The sequence below is a fragment of the Cavia porcellus genome, unplaced genomic scaffold (genome assembly GCF_034190915.1).
Source record: "Cavia porcellus strain 051 isolate PalLab524CR breed Dunkin Hartley unplaced genomic scaffold, mCavPor4.1 scaffold_8, whole genome shotgun sequence".
Classification (NCBI taxonomy): Eukaryota; Metazoa; Chordata; class Mammalia; order Rodentia; family Caviidae; genus Cavia; species Cavia porcellus.
In genome coordinates, this window is record NW_026947491.1 from 12,260,178 (window position 1) to 12,280,585 (window position 20,408).

General features: G+C 54.1%; 1 protein-coding gene across 24 annotated transcripts in view; it reads right to left on the reverse strand.

Annotated features, from left to right (window-relative positions):
- Myt1l (myelin transcription factor 1 like) overlaps positions 1–20,408 on the reverse strand; it is a 392,867-nt gene that overhangs the window by 5,164 nt on the left and 367,295 nt on the right. For 19 of the 24 annotated variants that reach the window (XM_063254402.1, XM_063254394.1, XM_063254398.1 and 16 more), the window contains 4 exons: positions 17,887–17,970; positions 16,085–16,306; positions 4,725–4,816; positions 2,790–2,899 (listed from right to left, as the gene is read on the reverse strand). In XM_063254402.1, coding sequence (XP_063110472.1) covers positions 2,790–2,899; positions 4,725–4,816; positions 16,085–16,306; positions 17,887–17,970 — 508 coding nt within the window. The remainder of the gene's footprint in view (positions 1–2,789; positions 2,900–4,724; positions 4,817–16,084; positions 16,307–17,886; positions 17,971–20,408) is intronic. The other 5 variants (XM_063254410.1, XM_063254403.1, XM_063254412.1 and 2 more) reach the window with 1 other exon arrangement.

Genomic DNA, 20,408 nt, shown 5'->3' on the forward strand with positions numbered 1-20,408 from the left:
TCTGGCTCTTCTCTAGAATCAAAATGACCAGGAAAGGGAAATGTTTTGAATCCATTCAGGACATCGAGGCAGCCAGAACAGCGCAGCTAAAGACTCTCAGGAAAGAGGACTCTAGAGCTGCTGCAGGAAGTGGTAAGGATGACGGGTTGAATGTGTTCAAAGCAAGGGGAAGGATTTTGAGGAGGATTCATGGCAGTGTGTCTTTTATTGCATACATTTAAAAAATTTAAGTATTCAGGATACGTTTTGAGAATATAATGTTAAGTGGAATAAATCAGACATGCAAGTTTGAATATTGTATGATTTCTCTTATGTGAGAAACCAAAAGTATAAATAAAGAACAAATAAAAGATAGGTAATAGGACACAGAGAGATGGATTCTTTTACAAAGGGGAGGGGAGCAAGCAATGGAAGTGGGGGTGAGGAGGGAGAGGGCATGCAATGAATGAATCATTATGGACTGCAAATAGAGTCATAAAAATAAAAACTAAACAATGTAAACAGTCACCATATCTCCCAGTCATACGGCCTGGCCTGAGATGGGAAGGAGATGGGGCTCCATGGACTATCTGGGCTCAAAGGGAAACAATTGGAAACCTGAGGCGAGGGGGCTCACATACAGCCAGCCAGGAGGGCACTGTTCTGCTAACCTCAGCAGGAACAGAGCTACCCCAGGGACAGGGGGACATCCGCCCTGGCCTGAGGGGCCCCTGAGCCAGAAGCCAGGTCATTTCTTACCAGCGATCTGGCCTGAACTGTTGTTTCTTTTTCACATTCTAAGACCTCATTGCTCCCCGTCCCCAGTAAAACCCTCTGGCTCTGCCCCAGGGCTGCTGCTCAGCCTCCTAAGAGGTCTGCTGGCCCTCCCCTTGTTTGTCTCTGGACTGTCTCTCCCCTTCCCTTCGCCCATGGCTGTGGGGTCTGGTCTTGCCTGGATCAGTGTTCACCCCTCTCTCGCCTCCTGCCTCCTGGAGCCACCTCTGCCCCCACACCTGAGGGTCCTTCCTGTTCTTCTGTGGCCACTTCTTCCTGGACTCTGATGACGACTTCCTGTATGTCCCATGGGGTCAGATCTAACTGGCAGCGGCCCGTCTTTGCGGCCCTCTGTGTTAGTCATCAGACAGTGATGGTATAAACTGAGTTGAATGGGAGATGTGAGTTGATGATCTCAAGAATCCAGGCGTGGGCATGTCCAGCTGGCTGCCCAGTGCCTCCAACACCTCAAGTCTGTGCTAAGCTGAATCAAGATAGGCTGTGTGTGGCTTCTGGGGGACCCTGGCCATGTGGCTGGTGCCCAGTAGTAATGGAATGGGCACTCAGGATTTCAGACTCCAGTTTTTTCTAGGTCACAACCCCAGGGACCAATGGCTTCTTATTAAGCTACAAAGCATAAGAATGTCTCAATTTGCCTTGATTGCTCTGAGTTGTCTCAAAACACTGCTCAAACACCCTGCGGTCCAAGACATTCAGGGGCGAATCACACAAGGTGCTGTGCTCCTAAATCTGAGTTCTTATAGCTGGACAGTGGAGAAAACTTTCCTGGCCACTTAGCATGAGCACTCTGGGGTCAGAGTTGGGCTGTGGTTCCAATGCAGACTGAATGTCCCCACTCCTTTGTGAGTAGAGATTAAACCTTCATTGTGCAGGGCGATTAGGGCAGAAATTTGTTCGAGCCAGGATGCTTGGGAGTTGGATATGCTCATGGGGTGAGGGCCAGCGATGCAGTCTTGGTGGTTTCATGGGAAGAGGGTGAGGCCAGAAGATTCATATATACTCACAGAAACACCCATGCACACACCCACACACACAGGTACATGCACACACACTGTGCTCTCTGTCCATCCCTACCTGAGCTTCCACAGGACTCTGGCGGCAAGGAGCCACCCCCAGGTACAGCCCCTCCACCATGCATTTCCAGACCCGGGACGTCTTGCATGTAGCACTCTTCTGGTCTGTGGCCTTGTATTATTTGCCACATGGAACAGATCGGTGTGGATGGCCACTCTGAGCACCTGCTACCAGTGGCAGGGACATCTCCCTATGGGCAACATCTGTAACTTGGAAATGTTGGGGCAGAGCCCTGGTCGCCTGCAGCCTCAAATCACAGCCAGTAGGCCCCAGTTGCCTGGTGCGGCCTCCAGCTCAAGGCATGGAGTCACTTCCTGTCTCCCACTTCCACATCCTGGAACACCCTCTGCCGAGTGACTTTTGCCCTCTGCCAGCCTGCTGCTGTTCATGCCTGTCCCTGGCTGGCCGCAACTGCTGTGTCACCGTGTGACTGTGCTACCCCGGGGGTCGGGTGGACAGACACCATGTGTGTGATGACACCTACCTTGCGGTCTACAGTGCCAACCCATTGACCCTCACAGGTGCCCTCTCTCCCTGATCTACCAGGCATCCTGGGCACCTTACACATAGGGGTATCGCACCAGCTCAGACACCAGTGTAGACACAGCACCATGACCCCATAACAATAGCATCCACAGCATCTACAGGGGGAAAACCCCTCTTCTGTAGGGACAGGTGGCCCTTGGGGAATGACCACTCGCCTAAGTGTCTCGTGAAATTCACACACACACACGTACACATGCAAACACATACATACAGAGCAGCCAGCTTGCAGCCACTCCATCACAGCACACATTGCCACCAAATGATTGCAGCAGAGAACCAAGATATTGGGTAAAGAAAAAAAAAAGTCCAACAGCTAAGCGAAGGAACAGGACGCCTCTCCCTGAAGTGGCTTCTCTGCCACACACATGAGCACGAGAATTGAGGGCTTCAAAAACTGTTACCTGAGTTCTGAGTTTGATCATGTCGGCCTCCATCTGGGAATTGGATTCATTGAGCTCTTTGATTTCTTCATCTAACTGCTTGATTTCTTCATCGTTTTCTATACCTGTGGTGGGAGAATGAACACATTAAAGCCATGACCCCTGGAGATGCTGGAGTTCACATTTCCAGGATCCCCTTTGCTCTGCTTATAGTTGGACTTAAATTTGCTCGGGAAATATTCCCTTGGGAGAAAACAATGGTATCACAGTGTGGGTGCTTCTATGGCCCTTAATGCTGCCTCTCCTGCAACCTGGGTGTCTAAAACTGAGAAAGAAAAGGGAAATTCAGCTAAAGCTATAAGAATACTGCCTGGGCTGACCTCGGTGTGGCTTTTAGCAAATGAAAAAGCTGCACCTCAAATAGGGATGCTGAGAGTGGGAACCCCTATATGTAAGGCAACTGGGGCCTCTGAGTGGAGGACAGTGGTTGGGTGCTGAGAGCTGGGTGTCCTCCAGGCTGCCCACTTCTTGCCAGGGCAGGGTGCCCCAGGTGCAAGCTGTCCCACCTTGGGACCTCAAGTCTTCCTCTCCATCTTCTCCTCTTTCTGAGCTGGGCCTTCATCTCCTGCCACTTCCTTTCTTCCCTAATGAGTAGCAGATGGGCACGGACTCAGGCCAAGTTGCTGAAGGCTTCCTGCTGCAGTATGGGTGTGTTTGTGGGTGAGACACTGGGCTGTGTGGAGCTGGGAGCCTGGCATGGGGTCGGCAATTGGTGATGTCCCTCCTTCCATCTCTCCTTTCTTTCCGTCCTTCCTTCCTCCCTCCCTCCCTTCTGTATCCTTCTGTATTCTCTCTCTCTCTCTCTCTCTCTCTCTCTCTCTCTCTCTCTCTCTCTCATGCTCTCTCTCTCTCTCTCTCTCCCCCCTTTCTTTCCAATTTCCTTTCTCCTTTTCTCTTTCTTTCTTGGTTTCTCTTTCTTTTAACAGGGTTTCTCTATGTAGCCTTGGAAGGCAGGTTTGGAATTTTGGTAGATCCTCCTGCCTCAGTCTCCCTAGTGCTGGGATGACAGATGTGCACCACCACGGTTGGCTATGAAGGTTCATTTTTAATAAAGTCACTCAGGCTTGAATGACTGAGTACGGGCTGCCACCTCTGGGCACCCTGTATTATCAGCCCATCGATAAACACTTTGCTTTGTGTTGCTCAGTAAGGACATGTGGTCAGTGCCAATTGTTCACCAGCATCACTGAAATGACTGATGGTGGAACAGAGGGGTTCCAGGTAGGTCGTGGCTGTATGCTCTTAGGAACTGTGGATGGGCCTGCTGCTCTGCCTGTGGCTGATGATGCAACAGAATCACCAACCAAAAGCCCAGTGCAAGCTGGGTGAGGGGGCTCACGCCTGTCATTCCAGCACTCAGGAGGCGGAGGCAGGAGGATCACCATGACTTCAGGGCCAGCCAGGGCCTCACAGTGAGTTCAAGACCAGCTTGCACTACACAGTGAGATACTGTCTCAAACCAAGAAGGCCAATGCAAGGACATAGTTTGAATCATCCTAGGAGAGGCACCCCTGTCCTCAGTCCGAGCATGCTGGGTCCAGAGGCCTGAGGACTGGCCTCAGGGGCTTGTGGGCCCAAGGTTGCAGGTAGCACTGCGCCTGCCCAGGCCACCTCCTGAGCCTCATTTCCCTCTGGGACTCGGCGCACAAGGGGCAGGTGAGCAGCAGTAGAGACTTAGCAGAAGCGGATTCAAGAATCGTGGGCATGGAGCACAGGGAGTGAGGGGGACGGAGGCCACTGCTGGGGGCAGCGCAGCACCATGGCACCATGGGTGCTGGGACAGGGCGGCAGGTAGGGCCGAATCTGCTCCAATCTGAGGTTTGGGGCGTTGTCAACCCAGCAGAGCCCAGGAAGTGGCTGTTGGCGTGGCGTGGGGCGGGGCACGGTTACCGTTGCTGGCTCGCTGCTTGATGGTCAGCATCTGCTCCCCGGACAGCTTTGCCTTCTTCATGGCTGACGTGGCTCTCGGGCACCCGGACAGGCTGGGGACAGACAGAGATAGCGTCAGTCACATGGCAGGGGGAGAGATTCGAGAGCTATGGTGCAGCGCCTTGGACCAGGCCAGGGCCTGCCCAGGAATCACAAAACAGTCATGTACACAGGGTGAAGTGAGTGTGTATATACAGGTGTGTGTACATGCACGCACATGTGTTGTGGACTCCCTGGAGAGCCCTCTGAGGCCAGCACACACTTGTCCCTCAGGGAACTTAAATTCCTTGGAGCACTTTGTAAATGGAAAGCATCAGATTCCACAAAGGCTAAACTTGAAGCTGGATTTCAAGCCAGAGAAGCCAGAGAGCAGGACTGTGACTCTCCCCCGGGTTTTGTCTCCTGGCCTTGGGCCTAGGCCAGCCCCACTTGTTCCCTGCCTTCCTCTGCCCTGGCAGGTCCTGCAGAGCAAACCCGGTTGTAAGAACCATGACGCTGCCATCTGTAGTTTTTGTTTGTTTTTTATGGCACTGGGAATTGAACCCAGGGCCTTTGCACTGAGTTATATCCCTAGTCTTTTAAAAATAGATTAAAGTTTGAGACTAGGTCATGCTAAGTTGCCCATGTTGGGCTGAATTTGTGATCCTCCTCGGCCCAGGCCTTGCCCTGGGAGCTCCCTGACCGTTCCCAGCCCAGCACCCTGAGCGGATGGTCAGCTGTCATCTAGCATTTAGTATCACAGTGAGATGCAGGAGTCTACGGGTCAGATTTTATGAATAATGTACGTCATAGGCTTCGAATATATATACTAGTCTGTTTTTTGTTTGTGGTACTGGGAATTGAATCCAGGGACTTTTCGATGAGCCCGTCTTGGTCTCAGTAAATCACTAATTTGCCCAGGATGGCCTCAAACTTGCTATCCTCCTGCCTCAGCCTCCCCACTTGCTGGTTTACAGACTTGCACCACCACAGCTGGCTAAGCTAGTTATTCCTTTGTCCCTCTCTGCATAGCTTCGACCTTGCCAGGCCTCTCTCAGCCCTACATAGTGTCTCCTGGCTCACACTGTTAGGATGAGCAGTAACTCTGGGTGTTCGAGTGTCACAAGGATGCCAGGAACACAGGAGCTGCCTGGCTTCCTGGCAGAGGGACAGCACCACAGGACAGTTATTATTTTGCTTTTTCCTTTTGAAAGAGAAGCACTCAGATTTGGATGGGCCACAGATCCAGAGTAAATGCACATGTCCTCTATCACCAATGCCCCTGGGTGATACTGCAGCCAGAAATGTGGCTGTACACGAGAAACCTGCTTCAACACGGGCTCCCAGCACCCGAGGGAAGGACAGAGGCTTTCTGGGCACCAGCACCAGTCCCAGCACCTCCTTGTAGTGTCCTGGGTTAGTTATTACGGTGGGCAGTTACAGCAGCCTAGCGATATCAGACAAAGGATACTAAGCAGCCACTCAGTCAAGCAGACGGGTAAGCCTAACATTTCAGTATGTAAAAATGCAAGAAACCTCACAAGAACGGAGGATAAAAGGCTGGGGTGGGAATAGACAGATAAGATCCCTCCCCTCTGAGAAGGAGATTCTGCTGGCTCCTCCTGCTCCTGACTGGATTTCAGCTGGACTTCCAGAAGCAGAAAGTTGAGACAAACTCTTTTCTTTAGAACACTTTTGAACTCATTGCCTGTAACACGAGGCCCTCTTTCCCATGATCTGCTTATACAGACTAGAACAGGGACCAGAAGTTAGATTTTTCCGCTCAGAATTCCCTGGTAACAGACATCTGTTGGGAACTTTCTCCTCTTATTTCCAATAAAACTCATAAATTCCTCCTTTGGTTCACACCTTCATCTTTTGTTTTTCATGGAATCATGAGCTTGGTCTGCACAAAACACACACTCGAACAGCTGCTTCTTCCAGAGCCGTCAAGTGAGTGCCGGGCTGGGCACCACCCTCTGCCCCATTCTGAAGCCCCTGTGTAGACCAGAACCCCCCCAGGCCTGAGATCCTGCACCTGCAGAGAGAGGTAGACCAGATGGCCCTCAGGGACAGCCCTGAGCTCCATGAGCCCCATGCATGGTGGGCCAATTCGAGCACATGTGTGATGGCCCTGACGCCCCGAGAGGCTGCAGGTTCCAGGGGTGCCCAGAGGAAGAGGCTGTGCCAGCCTCTCAGTGATCAGGAGATGCTTCCTGTAGCCTCATTCCCAAAGGCACATTTTTCATGCCTCGATTTCTTAAAATATCCCCAAAGAAGAGGATTTAACCAAACTGCCATTCCTGCCTGCTCCCCATCAGGCCCCCCACTGCATCACAAACGGGCATGTGCACTTCCCTGGATTACAGCAGGAGGAAGCAGGGAAGAGGGTTGGGAGGATAGGGACCTAGCCAGGGGTGGTGGCACATGTCTGTAATCCTACCTCTCTGGGAGGCTGAGGCAAGAGGATCACAGGTTTGAAATGCAGCCTGGTTGATTTAACAACTTAATGAGACTCTGTCTCAAAATAAAAAAAACTAGAAAGAGCAGGGGACAGAGCTCGGTGTGAAGAAAAAGAACTGAGCATTTTGAGGGATGAGGCTGTGGCTCTGAATGACCTGGAACTGTCAACTCAGATCCCGAGAAGGCTGGCTTGGTTCTCAGCATTTGGGACCTGAATGTGCTGCTGGGGTGATTGGCCGTGCTGGGGATTCCAGGGCTGTAGCCAGAGCCCAGGAAACTAAATTAGGAAACAAAGGGGGCCTGGAGTGTGGTGCCTCTGCTTGCTAGCTCTTCCATTCCGATCCCCTGAGAACATCGCCTTGAGGGTCAAATTTGGAAGTAAATCCCGAGCGCCTGGCTGGGCGTGGCGGGGCTCCCATGGCCATGCTGCCATCTGGCAGTGGTTCCAGCTGGCTTAGCTTTGCCCTGGGCCTGGGGGTGTCTGCACACCCATCTCTGCCAGGGAGGGAAAGTCTGGACGGATCTGGGCTGGGAAGGCTGGATTCCAGGAGAAGATCGCCAGCTTGGGCCTAAACTCTCCTCTCCCCAGGCAGTGGATCTGGGGTCTCCCTCCAGGCTCCCCTGGGCAGCAAGTGGTTAAGGCGGCTTGGGGCCGCCAGACATCTGGCAGCGGCGCCAGCGTGAGCCTTTCGGCAGGAGGAAAAAGAAAAAGCAGAGGCCCCGTCAGCCCAGCGGCTTTTCCTGGAGAGCATGCTGCAGATATCTAAACAAAGGAAGCGTCCAGGGCCACGTGGTTCATAGGACTGGGTGGGGCTCCTCATTGTGAAAGAAACTGAGGAACCTGAGCTGCGCAGGCCAGGATGGAGGTGACAGAGGACTGCAGAACCCAGGACTGAGGCTGGGAGGACTGGGCAGACCTAGGAAGCCCTGATTCCGGTCTGGGCCCCTAGGAGAACAGCAGAAAGTGGATGGGCCAAGGGTGCCCCTTGCTGGCCTGATGGCCCTGGCTCTCGCACGGAGGACCTGGGGTGACCACCTAGGCCCCTTCTGTCTGGTGGCCTGGCCTTCTTGTGGAGCAGGAACCTTGGTATCATAGACAGAGGTCCTTCTCTGAGCTCAGGGACATAGCCATACACGGGGCTCTGCTCTCTACTCATGTCTGGCTCTTACCCAGGTCAGAGCCTGGGTCCCTCTGCAGGTGACGGTCACGATCTGAGGGATCGGCATGCAGGCATGAGAAGAGGCAGTGTGCAAAGCCCCTTCCGGATGTGGCGGGATCCCACATCCTTGTTGATTCATGCAACAGTGTTGTGTCAAACCCTTCCAGGGGCGGCAATCAGTGGAGCCAGGCAGGACTGGGCAGTGACATGGCAGTGGCCATATCATGCCTGTGTCCTCAGGTGTCCTGTGTGGCCTGTCTGTCCGCTTGAGTTTCAGATGATTCGGGGTGGGATAGACACCATACCCAGGGGTCTCTCCTAAATGGGCGCTATGGACAATCTGGCAGACGTCTGCCTTGGGGTACCGGCTGGGGGAAGGAGAACCAGAGGGGCAGGTGGGGCAGGAGCAGAGCATCCAGAAGCTTGAGCTCGGGAGGCCAGGGAAGAGCCGCAGATGGTAGGGGTGGCTGGGACCCCACGTGCAGGCTGAGGGGCTGGGTCCAAGCTCCTGGCAATGAAGAAGAATGGGAAGGATATGACCAAAGGCTGGAGCCCCGGGGGTTTGATTCCTTGGTAGCTCATGGAGGACTCTGGGAAGTCTGCAAAAGACTGGGAAGTGGGAGGAGGGGGGCTCCTCAAGCTGGTGGGAGAGCCTGGCACAGACTGGGAAGGTGGAGGTGCCAGGGAGACCCCCTCCGGGCAGGGGAGAGAAGGAGAGGTGGTCTCCATGGACCTGTCTGGGCGCCTGACCTGCGGTTAGGCTGGGTGGAGAGTTCTAGGAGCTCTGAGGATGCTGTTCCGCTGTTTCGAGTTTCCAGTTGCTCCTGAGTACATGCCCAGCGTTCCTTTACTCTGTGTTTTTGTTCACATCTTTCTCAGCCTCCCTCCCTTCAATGTACTGTGGTGATGAACCAGGGCACCCATGGGAGTTGTGTGTGTCCCCGAGGGGAGGCCCTGTGCTGGACTCAGCCCAGCCTGGCTGGGAAGGTGTGTGTCGGGGTGGAGGGTGGTAATGCCTTGGTGGGGTAGATCTGTTGAAAAACCTTGAAAAGACGCTGAGGTTTCTGGGGACGAGCCACTGTCACCAGCACAGGGCTACTGGTGGGTTCCAGGACTCCCAGGCCCAGCCCTGGCTGCCGGCTCCATCTCTGCCAGGGCCCCTCCTGCCCCGAGCAGGGCCTCTTCCTCCCAGCTCCTTGGCTTCTGCCCGGCCTCTCGCTGGGGGCTCCTTGGTCTCTGGCCTGGGGTGGTTCTTTGATAATTTTCCTTCTCCTTCTTTCTTTATTTTCTCAACTTTCTCAGAAACTGTTATGAGTTGGTTATTAAGCCTCCAGAATTGTTCATCTCTTGTGTTTATCCTCTTTTCTTAGCTTTATAGTTTAACTAAATAATTTTGTTTTCTTCTTTCTTTCTTTCTTTCATTCTTTCTTCTTCCTTTCTCTGAGAAAAGGTCTTACTATGCAGCCCAGTCTGTCTTCCCACTGGCAAGGATCCTCCTGTCTCAGCCTCCCCAGTGCTGGGATGACAGGCAGGTGCCACCATATCCAGCTCTCCATTTTATCTTATTTTTTTAAAAACATATTTGTCTTGGATTATGCTCACAATCACTTGTCATATGCTCTCTATTCTCCATTTTTTTTTTTTTTTTTGGTCCCATGACACAACTGTAGGTTTTAGAAGAGTCCTTCCTTTTGCAGATGTTTACCCATGGCAGGGCCCCAGGGAGGAGGGGATGGCAAGACGATGGGGAAAGTGCTTCGGGATCAGAGAGTCCCTGAAGATACAGTGCTGTTGGGTCCCACCCTGGGGGACACCGGGCCCGAGGCTCTGCTGTCCCAGGCAGAGGAGCACAACAGATGTGGCCTGTGGCTGCCAGCTTTCCCTGGCCCTGTGGGATGCACAGTGAGAGACAGATGTTGGCTGGTGCCTCCTTCCCAAATGCTTCTTGCCCAGTGCTGAGATGTGGCGATGACACAAAGGAAGCAGGGCATCTGTGTGCTCCTGGGCAGTGGCGGAGGTGGCATTGTGTGTGGGATCAGTGCAGGGTGGGTGTCAGACAGGTAGGGGCAAAGGTTTGCCACAGGACAGCCTGGCTCTGCATGCCTTGGATTCTGTAGAGGAGGCATCCCCATGTGAGGTCACTCAGGTCCCAGAGCCTTGGGGATGTCCCTGCCCATGCACAGGGGCAGCTCTGCAGTTCTCAGTGTGCATTCCTGCTCATCCTCCTCTGCTAATCAGACCAACATCAGACCAGAGACCAGGCCTGGATCAAGCAGAAACACTGCTCTTCTTTTTGTGCCAAACGTGGTCACCGAGCTGTCACTGAACAGCCACTGGCTGGAGGGGGTCCAGGGAGTCTCCTGGGAGCAGGGGCCTGGTAGCTCTGCCTTCTTGTCCATCTCTCTTTTGGCCTGCATGGACATGTCATCCCCAGGCTGGGGAGGGCCTCAGCTCCTGGGAAGACCTGCCTTGTGGACCCTTCTTCCTTCCCTGCCTCCTGTGGGCTGAGACACAGAGCTCAGAGGCACACCTTGTCACCTGGGATGTAAAACCCAGGACGGAAACAAGGATGGAAATGGGTCCAGAGGCTGCCCTGGTGGTGTTCCCTCATCCCACTCTCTGGCCTGGCCCCAGCAGAAGCAGGATGGGAGCTCAGAGGGGAGCAGTCCCTCACCATAGTGGAAAGCAAGGACTCTGCCCATGCTGTCTGCAGACAGGGACACGCCCACCTGGTGGCCAAGGGGTGGTGATATCCACGGAGACCAACAGTGATGTGTCCTGTGGATCCACCCTGTGGATCTTGCAGAAGGACCCATCCGTGGGAGGCTGTGGCCTGTGCCTAATCCTAGCCCTTCTCTTGATGGCCTCCTCCACGGGGAGGGACATGCCCTCCTCTGGTGACTGTGCCCATCCTCTTTGTGCAGAAGACTCTCTGGGTCTTGGGCAGCCTGGACCAGCTGTCAGTGTGTGTTTACACCTGAGCTGCAGCACTGGGATTGTGAGGCACAAGAAGTTTCCTTGGGCCCACAGGCCCTGCACCCCAGAACCCTCACCTTGGTGACAGCCTTTGGGATAAAGACGTGTCCCTGACACTCCCGACAGGATGCTGGGCAGCCCTGTTACATCAGCCCTGGGAAACTGTAAGGACACCAGGGCCCTCCTCTCTTGCCCCGGTCCCCTGTCCTGTTGCCCTGTTCTGTTGGCCTCCTTCGTGAGCCACCTTGGCTTTGCCTGGGTCCTCCCCAGTCTGATCTTAGGTCAGTTCAACCACCGATTGATAAAAACAACTCACAAAGGAAGTTCTCAATGCACTGACTTATCCCTGTCGCAGTCCCCTCGGGAGATATCAAGTAAAACAAACGTTCTAAAACAGGCTGTGTCCTCGTGTAATAGGCTGGGGAGAGGAAGCGAAAATCAACAGATGATGTCATGGAACCCTGGCAGAAAGGGCAGCCGCGGGGGTCGGAAGTCACTGAGGAGACCACGGGGCCTGGTCCAGGCTGTACAAGAAGCCTGAGTAACTTCTCAGTGTATTTATGGCTCTCAGTGAATTCGACTGCAGAGAATCTTACAAAATTTACTAAAGACAGCGGAGGAGGGTGTCCCAGGCACAACCATCCCTCAGTGTCCACAGAGGTGGCTTCCGAGACCCCAGTAAACCTCAGGGCTACACACCCTCATGCCCCTCCAGTGGGCAGGTGTGCAGAGCCTTGAACACATGCAGGCACACGTCCCCCCGCCTGCAGAGCACACCTGATGTCACCATGGTGCGGATGCCATGTGAACTGTAATTAACTGTCTGGCTGCAGAGAAAGTAAGGGTGCATGTGCTGGCTTCAGACACAGGACTGTCTGCATGTTTTCAACCCACAGGGATTGAAGCCCCAAGCGGACAAGCTGAGGTACAGAGGCCATCAGTGCACTTGTGTGGGAAAAAGGTCCTGTCTCTTAGAAGTTCCTCAGGCTGGGTAAGTAGCTCAGTGGTACAGTGCTGGCCTAGCATGCAGGGAGTCCTGAATTTATTTCCCAGCACTACAAAAGGGAAAAGAAAATAAAAAAGTTGGTCATGGTGGCCAAAGCCTGTCACTCCAGGTGCTCAGGAGGCTGAGGCAGGAGGATTGCAAGTGTGAGTCCAGCCTGGGAAATTAGGTCAGACCTTGCCTGAAAATAAAAAGTAACCAAAGCGCTGGGGATGAAGATCAGTGTGATGGTCCTGGGTTCCAGTCCCAGTATCGAAAAAAAAAAAAAAAAAAAAAAAAAAGAAAGAAAGAAAAAACAGAAAAAAGGAAAACAGGAAGTCTGTTTCTCCACGTTCTTCTGTGGATCCGAGGCCTCTCTTGCTTTGGGCTTCTGCCCACGCTGCCATCCACAGTGGTCCTCTCTCTGCAGAGGTGACTGCGGCCCCCAAGTCAGTTCAGATCCAGGAGAACTCCTCCCACTCCCCGTCCTGCCCTCTCAGAGACTTTGCCTGAGAAAGGAGCCCACCTCTTGCCTAGCTGTGCAGTGGACAGTCAGGAGCTGTCAAGACTGTCTCAAGATAAAAAATCTGACCATGGTTGGAGCTCTGTGTGCCCCCCACCTCCCTCTCATCTCTAATTCCTTTCTCCTTTGGGGTTCTTCCCTTCAGACCGGAATACACCTTTGTCCCCCACCCCCATCCTCTCTGGCTCCCTGTGCCCTTCCTAGCTGCTCTTTATTTCTCTTCCCGTCTCTTATGTGAGACTCCTTGTACACTTGTCACATCTGCTGTGATCTCCTTGACGCTGCCTGCCTGACCTCTGACCTGTGTCAGGTTGGTTTTGGCCCTGATCCCTCCCACCAAGCCCTAGACACTCCCCATTCCCAGAGCCTAACAATTTTATTTTTCAGCACTGGTGATTAAACCCAGGACTTGGTGCTGAGCTACATCTCCGCTTTTTTTGAATTGTTTTGTGTTTTCATTTTTTAAGACAGGGTCTTGCTAAGTTGCCCAGGCTGGCCTTGAGTTTGTGGACCTCTTGTCTCAGTCTCCTAGAGTAGTGGGGCAACGGGCGTACACCTCCCTACCCAACTGCAGCAATTGTTTCCTTCCCTGGCCTGCTTCGCCTGGTGGCCTGTGCTGAGGTCTCCTCTGGGTGTACTGGCCCCCCATCTCTCAGTGCTGCCTCCTCAGCAGGTGTCCCAGTCTTGGGTGTCACCCATCTCATCTCTGGTTCTTGTGGGCTGAGGAGCCAGGGGTGGCCAGATGTTACCCTGCCCATGGCTCTCCCCTTCCCATCCCACGTCCAGCTGCAGGATGGACGTTTCTGCCTCACTGTATCTTGGACTCCCAGACAAACTCCCATGCTGTTCCTGGCAGGTGACACAGTAAGAAGCTGCCCGGGAAGCAGCTCTGCCACATCCCAGTCTGCCAGCTGTTTCCGGCCTCCAGAGCTGCCTGAGTGCCATGCAGCCTGTGGGGCTCGGTTAGGGCAGCTGGGGTCTTTGGCTATGTCCTAGACGTCCAGTCACTGTCCATGCAGGGGATAAAGGTCCCAGCAGCCTCTTCCTCTGATATTTATATCCTCATGTCTCAGATCTTCCGCCCCTGGTTCTAAAACACAGACTCCACATTTGCTTAAATTCCCGGGGGGACTTCCATCCTCTAGGCTCAGTGCATCTGGTGCTGGGAAGCCTGCTCTACGCACCAAGGTGACACAGGGTGTCATCTCACTCTGTCCACTGTGCCCTTCCTTCCCTGGACCACAGATGCAAATCCAGGTGCTGGGATTCGAGATGCTCAGGACTATGCCTCTGTGTGTTGGCTGGGATGACGTCACCATCTAGCTCAGGAGAAAGAGCTGCAGGCTTCGATCACCGGGGAGATACCGGAAACCTCTCAGATTCCCCCAGATCACCGGGGAGATACCGGAAACCTCTCAGATTCCCCCAGGTATGGAATCAGCATCCCCAGCACCAGCTCCAGTGCGCAGTCCCTGCTTCTCCTTGGCAAGGTCACAGTCACTGTGTCTTGGGTCTGAGGTCTTCGTGTCCCTGTGAGGCCACGCTTCCCTGTCACCCCTAAGGCAAGGCCATGGGTATCCGTAACATGGTCTCTCCAAAAAAGCTCACTTCCTGTGTGTAGTTGTATGCTCATATGGGATTAGAGCATTTGCCTTTTCAGACAGGATGACTTTGCCCACCTAATCATGCCAATGTGAGCTAACTCTGCAGATGAAATCCTGGCCTACACATCATGGAATATTCTGCAGCCTTGAAGAAGAAAGAAATTCTGACATGGACTACAGTCCAGGGCGCAGAGGGTGTCACACTGAGTGAGAGGAGCTGAGCACAGCAGGACCTGCACTGCACGAGCCATGTCATGTCCCCAGGGCCGTGGATTCAGGGAGAAGGCAGGTACAGGGCTGGCCAGGCACAAGGATTGGCTGCGAAAGGAAATCTCCCAGCAGGTGGCACAGAGGGGCCACAAAAGCCTCATGTAGGCAAACATCTGCTCCTCCAGCTCCTCCAAGTCCTGGCAGCAGGCTGGACATCAGAGTTGGTGGATCTGGGTGGCCTGCCTACTCCTCCTGGAGAAGGGTCATTACCCTCTGGGCTCCCCAGCATCTGCTGTAGCTCTGGGCATGGCAGAGTGGCCTGCCAGGGTTAGGGGGGACCTCTTGTCCCTAAAAGGTAGTGTGATGAGCCCTGGAGATCTGGCCGGGAAGCTCCAGTGCAAGTACTGCTGGAGAAGAGAGGTGGTATCCTGCCCATGCACCCAGCTGGGACGCCCACACAGGAGGTGTGGCTGCCCTCTCTGAGTGTGGCCTGCACCTCAAGAACCAATGGACACATCAGGGCTCCTCTGAACACACCCAGAGCACTTGACTGCCTTTGCCAACAGGATAAAGGGGCAGTTGAGGCACTGGGCAGCAGTGGTGGCAGCAGCAGATGCCCTTGGGAGGGTGGGGCTGAGTGTGGTGCCCAGGCTACTTCTGGACCATCAGAGCCCTGAGCCGAAGCACTTGACCTCCCCATGGTGCCATGAGCTGGAGTCTCCCGACCGCATTCTCCTGGCTCCTGTGCGCCAAGCAATCGCCATATGGGGACAGGGATGACCACTTGCCCTCAGTGCCCTGCATTTACATCCTAACACCAAATGGATACAACCCATGTGGGAGGGGCACTGTCCCTGGGCGACAGAGTCTAGAACTGGGGAAGGTTGGCTTTCCTCCCTGATTGTGCTACCCTAGAAGTCACACGTGTAGACAGGCCACATAGGACTTTCAAAGTTTCCAAACATTATACTAAGAGTTGAAGTTGGGGGCAAGGGGCAGCTTTGAGGAGGGTGTTTTGGCCTCGCCTGTTGAGGGTTTAAAGCCAGCATCCCTGAGTGGGGACAGCATCCTGCACCAGAGATTGCAGATGCAGAAGAGGTGGCTGCAGGGTCCCTGCAACATCAGAGCCTAGGACATCTGGGGTGTCTGGGGGAAGCTGGTGGCTCTGGGGAGGCCGCAGATAGGCCGCAGATAGGGAAGAGCGCCCTGTTTGTAGAGAAAGGGAGCCAATGGCAGTTTCCTGGTCGAAGACAATGTCTCTGGGGCCACCGAACTTGCAGAGGGGCTGGGAGGGCAAGGCAGGACAAGGACGCCCGGTTTTGTTATTAACACACTTATACCATTCACACCCCCCTCCCCCTAGCCAGAGCTGAGATTTCTGTGACTGTCACAGCAAATCCCCCTGGAATTCCGGTGGCACCCACCTGCGGTGTGTGAGGAAGCTGCCACTGACGTGGCCCGAGCCGTCACAGCCCGGCGTGGGGCAGGACATGCCTTCCGTCTTCACGGACTTCCAGGAGAACTGCGAGCCGTTCAGATACCCATCCTTCTGCCGCTTGGCTGCCAAGGGACACCCTGAGGCGCTGCGGTGGGACGCATACTTCCCTGTGATGTGTCCTTGACCATCACATCCGGGGACTGGACACCTGGGTGGAGACAAGACAGAGGGGACGCGCTGCACCTGTGTCCCCTGCATAGGGCGGGTGGCCCCTACTACACCGCCAGGGCCGGCAGGTGTGAAGGAGAAGAGAAAAGTCGCCTGGAAGTGCCACCTAGTGGTACGGGGATGTATTTCACTCTGGCTGAACCGTGCTGGGCCGCCCTGGGATAGTACCCTGCGCTTTGAGGCGCTGCGTGGTCCTGTGGACCAGGAACATATGGCTGGCTGCTGGGGACACTTGGCGTCCACAGAGGATGCCACTTCTGGACAGAACTGTAGCTCTTCTGGCGGGAAAATGCAAAGCCACTCGAGGGCATGGAGTCTACCAGCTGTATCGGTAGCAGTTCTGTCTTGTGATTGGGCTTCTTCGGGGCTAAAGCACATCTGTGTTTGGCTGTGGCCCCCAGGACCATGGGCCACCCAGGAGCTGGACCTCACTAGGGTGCTCAGAATGGAGGGCCGTGGAAGGCCCAGGGAGGCGGCCCTCTTTGCCCACCCAGGGTGCTGAGGGCTGACCCTCGATCCCGGGGCCTAGCTGTCTTGCAGAAGATGGAGGGCAGAGTCCACACCTCCCACGCCCCCTAGCCAAGGGCTTTTCCTGCATATCTCATTTTTTTTTTTTTTTTTTTTTTTTGGCGTTCCTGCATATTGAACCCAAGGCTTTTGCACTGAGCTACATCCCTAGCCCTTTTTATTTTAAGATAGGGTTTTATGAAGTTGCTCAGGCTGGACTCGGTCAGAGAATTCTCCTGCCTCAGCCTCTTAAAAGTCTGGGATTACAAGTTTGTGTCACTGTGCCTGGCTCCATTACCTTTTAAACAGCAAAGTTTTTCTTTTACAGAATCTGTATTTCCTATTTATTTTGATACATTTTATCTTGCTAATGTATTTTTTTTGTAATGTACATTTTAATTACATTTTTTGTTTCAGGTAAAATTTATCTCCAGAAATATGGAGATTGAAATTTCAGGGAAACTTACCAGGTTTCTCCCTTTTGTATATGTGTTGTCAAGGCGAGCACTTTCTTTCTTTCTTTTTTCTTTCTGTTTTTCTTTTTGCTTTTTGAGACAGGGTCTCACTATGTAGTTCAGGCTGGCCTTGAACTCACTATGTAGCCCAGGCTGGCCTTGAATTTTGGGCAATCCTTCTGCCTCAGCATCCCAAGTGCTGGGATGACATGCTTGTGTCACCATGCCCAGCTCTTCATCAGGTTTATGTTGCAGGGATTTTGAGACCTGTGCCCAGCGGGCACTGATGTGTGGCAGACACTCCTGCACAGTGGGCTGGAAGCCTAGCCTGGCTGTTGTCTCCAGGCTGCTCCAGGAGAGGCAGGGTGTAACTGAGTGACTGTGGCACAGTATCTCACCCTCCCTTCCGCAGTGGATTCTGCTAGGGAGGGGGAGTTCCCTGTGACTTTGGTCAGGTGGACAGCAGTCCGTGACACCCCCAGGGACATCTTGGCTTTGGTTGATGTGAGCTCAGCTGATGCCCCCAGGACTGCGGGCGCTTTTTCTCCAGGTGTTTTCTGGCTGCCCCCATGCACCGTAGCCTCTGTGGCTCCTGTACCTGATGGGCTCCTGGTCCTCTTTGTCTTCTTTGCTCTGTGCTATCCGGATCCCGCTCTTCTTTGCTCTGGGGCACCCTGAAAGGCTAAAGGAGAGACGGAAATGGGTGTCAGCAGCGCTTTGCTGTGGTCTGGGAAAGGTTTCTCTCCTGTGCGTGGAGAGGGTGAGGGGTTCGGGGCGATGGAGGCCGGGGGAGTTTGTTTTGTTTTCTAATGTTTGGAAGGAGCGGTCCCTTCCTGAGGCACCCAAGTCCCCACTTCTGGGACAGGAACGTATCAATGGTGACTCCAGACGGTTCCCAGTGCTCTGGTGCCACGCAACCCTGCCTTTCTGATCCTTCTGCCCCTCTCAAAGATCAGGGTCATTCTGGGGGCTCTTTTCTGTCCCCCACCTCATGCTGTCCCTATCCAGGCTCCTCTGAGCAGCCGTCCCAGCAGAGGCAGCCATGAGTGTGTGTACCCAAATCCCAGCCCAGGGTGCCCCAGGGAACCAAGATAGCTAAGTGGCTGCTGAAAGCATTGCTGTGTGGGCACAGGAGCAAAGGTGACAGGGTGGCCATGTCCTCCCTGGCACCTGGTGGCGTCCCTGCCCAGCACAGCAGTCCTCCCTTGTTCTCCCTTAGCCTCGGGGCCACACAGGTCCGTGGACTCAGGGACTTCTCCTGAGCAACATTTTAGCACAGGCAGGAAGCTCTACGTGACTCACTGCTTGATGATTTTTATGCTTGGTGAAAACGAGAGGACTTTTCCCCTGCCCTCCAGCAGAGCCCCAGAACATCAGGAAGGAGACAAGAAGATCGGCTCAATATCTTAAAGCTTTTTTTTCTATCTAGAAAGTAGACAGGAAACCAGCTGTGCTGGCTTGGGCTATAATCTCAGCACTCTGGGAGGCTGAGGCAGGAGAAGCTCAAGTTTAAACTTAGCAAGCCTTATCTCAAAGTAAAAAATGAAAAATGGGCTGGGCATGGAGCTCAGTGTGAAGGCCCTGGATTCAAGCCCCTGTGTCAAAAAGCAAAATGAAATGAAATAAACAAACCCCAAACAAAACAAAATCCATAGATATGAAGGTTGACCACACTGTGGCTTTCCTGGGGGTGGCCTGGAGGTGGCATCAGTCATTCAAAGCAGCCCAGACATGGCCGGGTCTCTGAACGTGAGCAGGAGATGAATGAGGTGCTTGCTTGGCACTGGGAGGTTAGGCAAGGCCCCTTGGAGTCCAAATCTGAACCCAGCAGACAGTAGCGCTGAAAGCAGCCCGTTGCCTGCCCTCGGTTCCTAGCCAGCCACGAGCTCATCCTCCCAGCCCCAGTGCACTGCAGGAAAGGGACCCAGCCCGCCACTTCCAGCTCGAAGTGGCTCCAAGCTCTGTGCCAGCACGCACAGGGCAGCTTCTTAGGATGAGGACCCAGCTTCCACCTTCGGATAGTGTCGCCTTCACTCCAGGGTTCACTGGGCAAGCAGAACGCACAGCTGCTGGACACTGAAGCCCCCCTTCCTCCTCCTCCGATGGGTGAGTCTGTGCTAGGGACACTGGGCACTTCCATTTACAGCAGAGAAGGACTTTGGGGGTGCCTGTGTGGATCCCTAGAGCACAAGAGAACTGAGCAGATGGGTCTGCCTGGCAGCTGGAGGTGTGGCTGTCGAATATTATAAAAGATCTGAAGGGCTGGGGAAGGAGGACATAGGAATCCACAGCACGGGTGAGCAGCATCCTTGCACCCTTATTTCGTCTCTGGATGAGGCTCACGAGCCTCCCTCAGGTGGCCAGGAGTGCATACAGAGACAGCACGGTGCTTCCTTTGCAGAGCACTCAGGAAACTGGAGGGGTGCAGTGGCTTGGTGAGATACCAGGGTGTTGGTGGGGTGGGGGTTACAGAGACACTGCTTCTGTCCCGGAGCAGTGGCCTCAGGATCTGAGGGGTCCTTGCTGTTTGCAGGTTCCTGTTGCAAAGGTCAGCATTGGTTGGAGGCCAGGATGAGGGGAAAGACCTCGTGAGCCTCCTTGCCCTTGTGTGTCTGCAAACTGCCGGAGGGGGACAGACAGAAGTCCAGTGGGGACTGCTCTGTGAGGTTGTGAGGAGAGTCACACAGGAGTGTTAGGGGAGCCCGATGTGCCGGAAGACCAGGAGCTGGAGCCCCATGAAAACCATCCGAGCCACACAAGGCGAGCTGATCAGAGCTGTCCGGGATGGCCCGGGGCTGCCTTCTGGAGTGGCAGAAGGATCACTTCTGGCAGGCACGGAGGTCCAGCTTTGCTCTCTGACAATGCGGGCTCCAGGTCCTTCTCTGACTCTGGTTGCCTCAGATTCCTCAAAGTCAGGATCCGATGACTTGCTTGTCATGCGGCTGGGCTGCTGGGCTTGCAGAAAAGGTGCCCTTCCGCCAGTTCCCAGAGCAGCAAGGGAAGTGCAGTCAGGGTGCAGAGGCCACCGTGACCCCAGAGAGACCACCTGCTGTGAGCAAAGGGGACCCTCCATGGTCTGGGGGTCATTTTCTGCCATTCAGTTCTCACCGTAGCCCACAG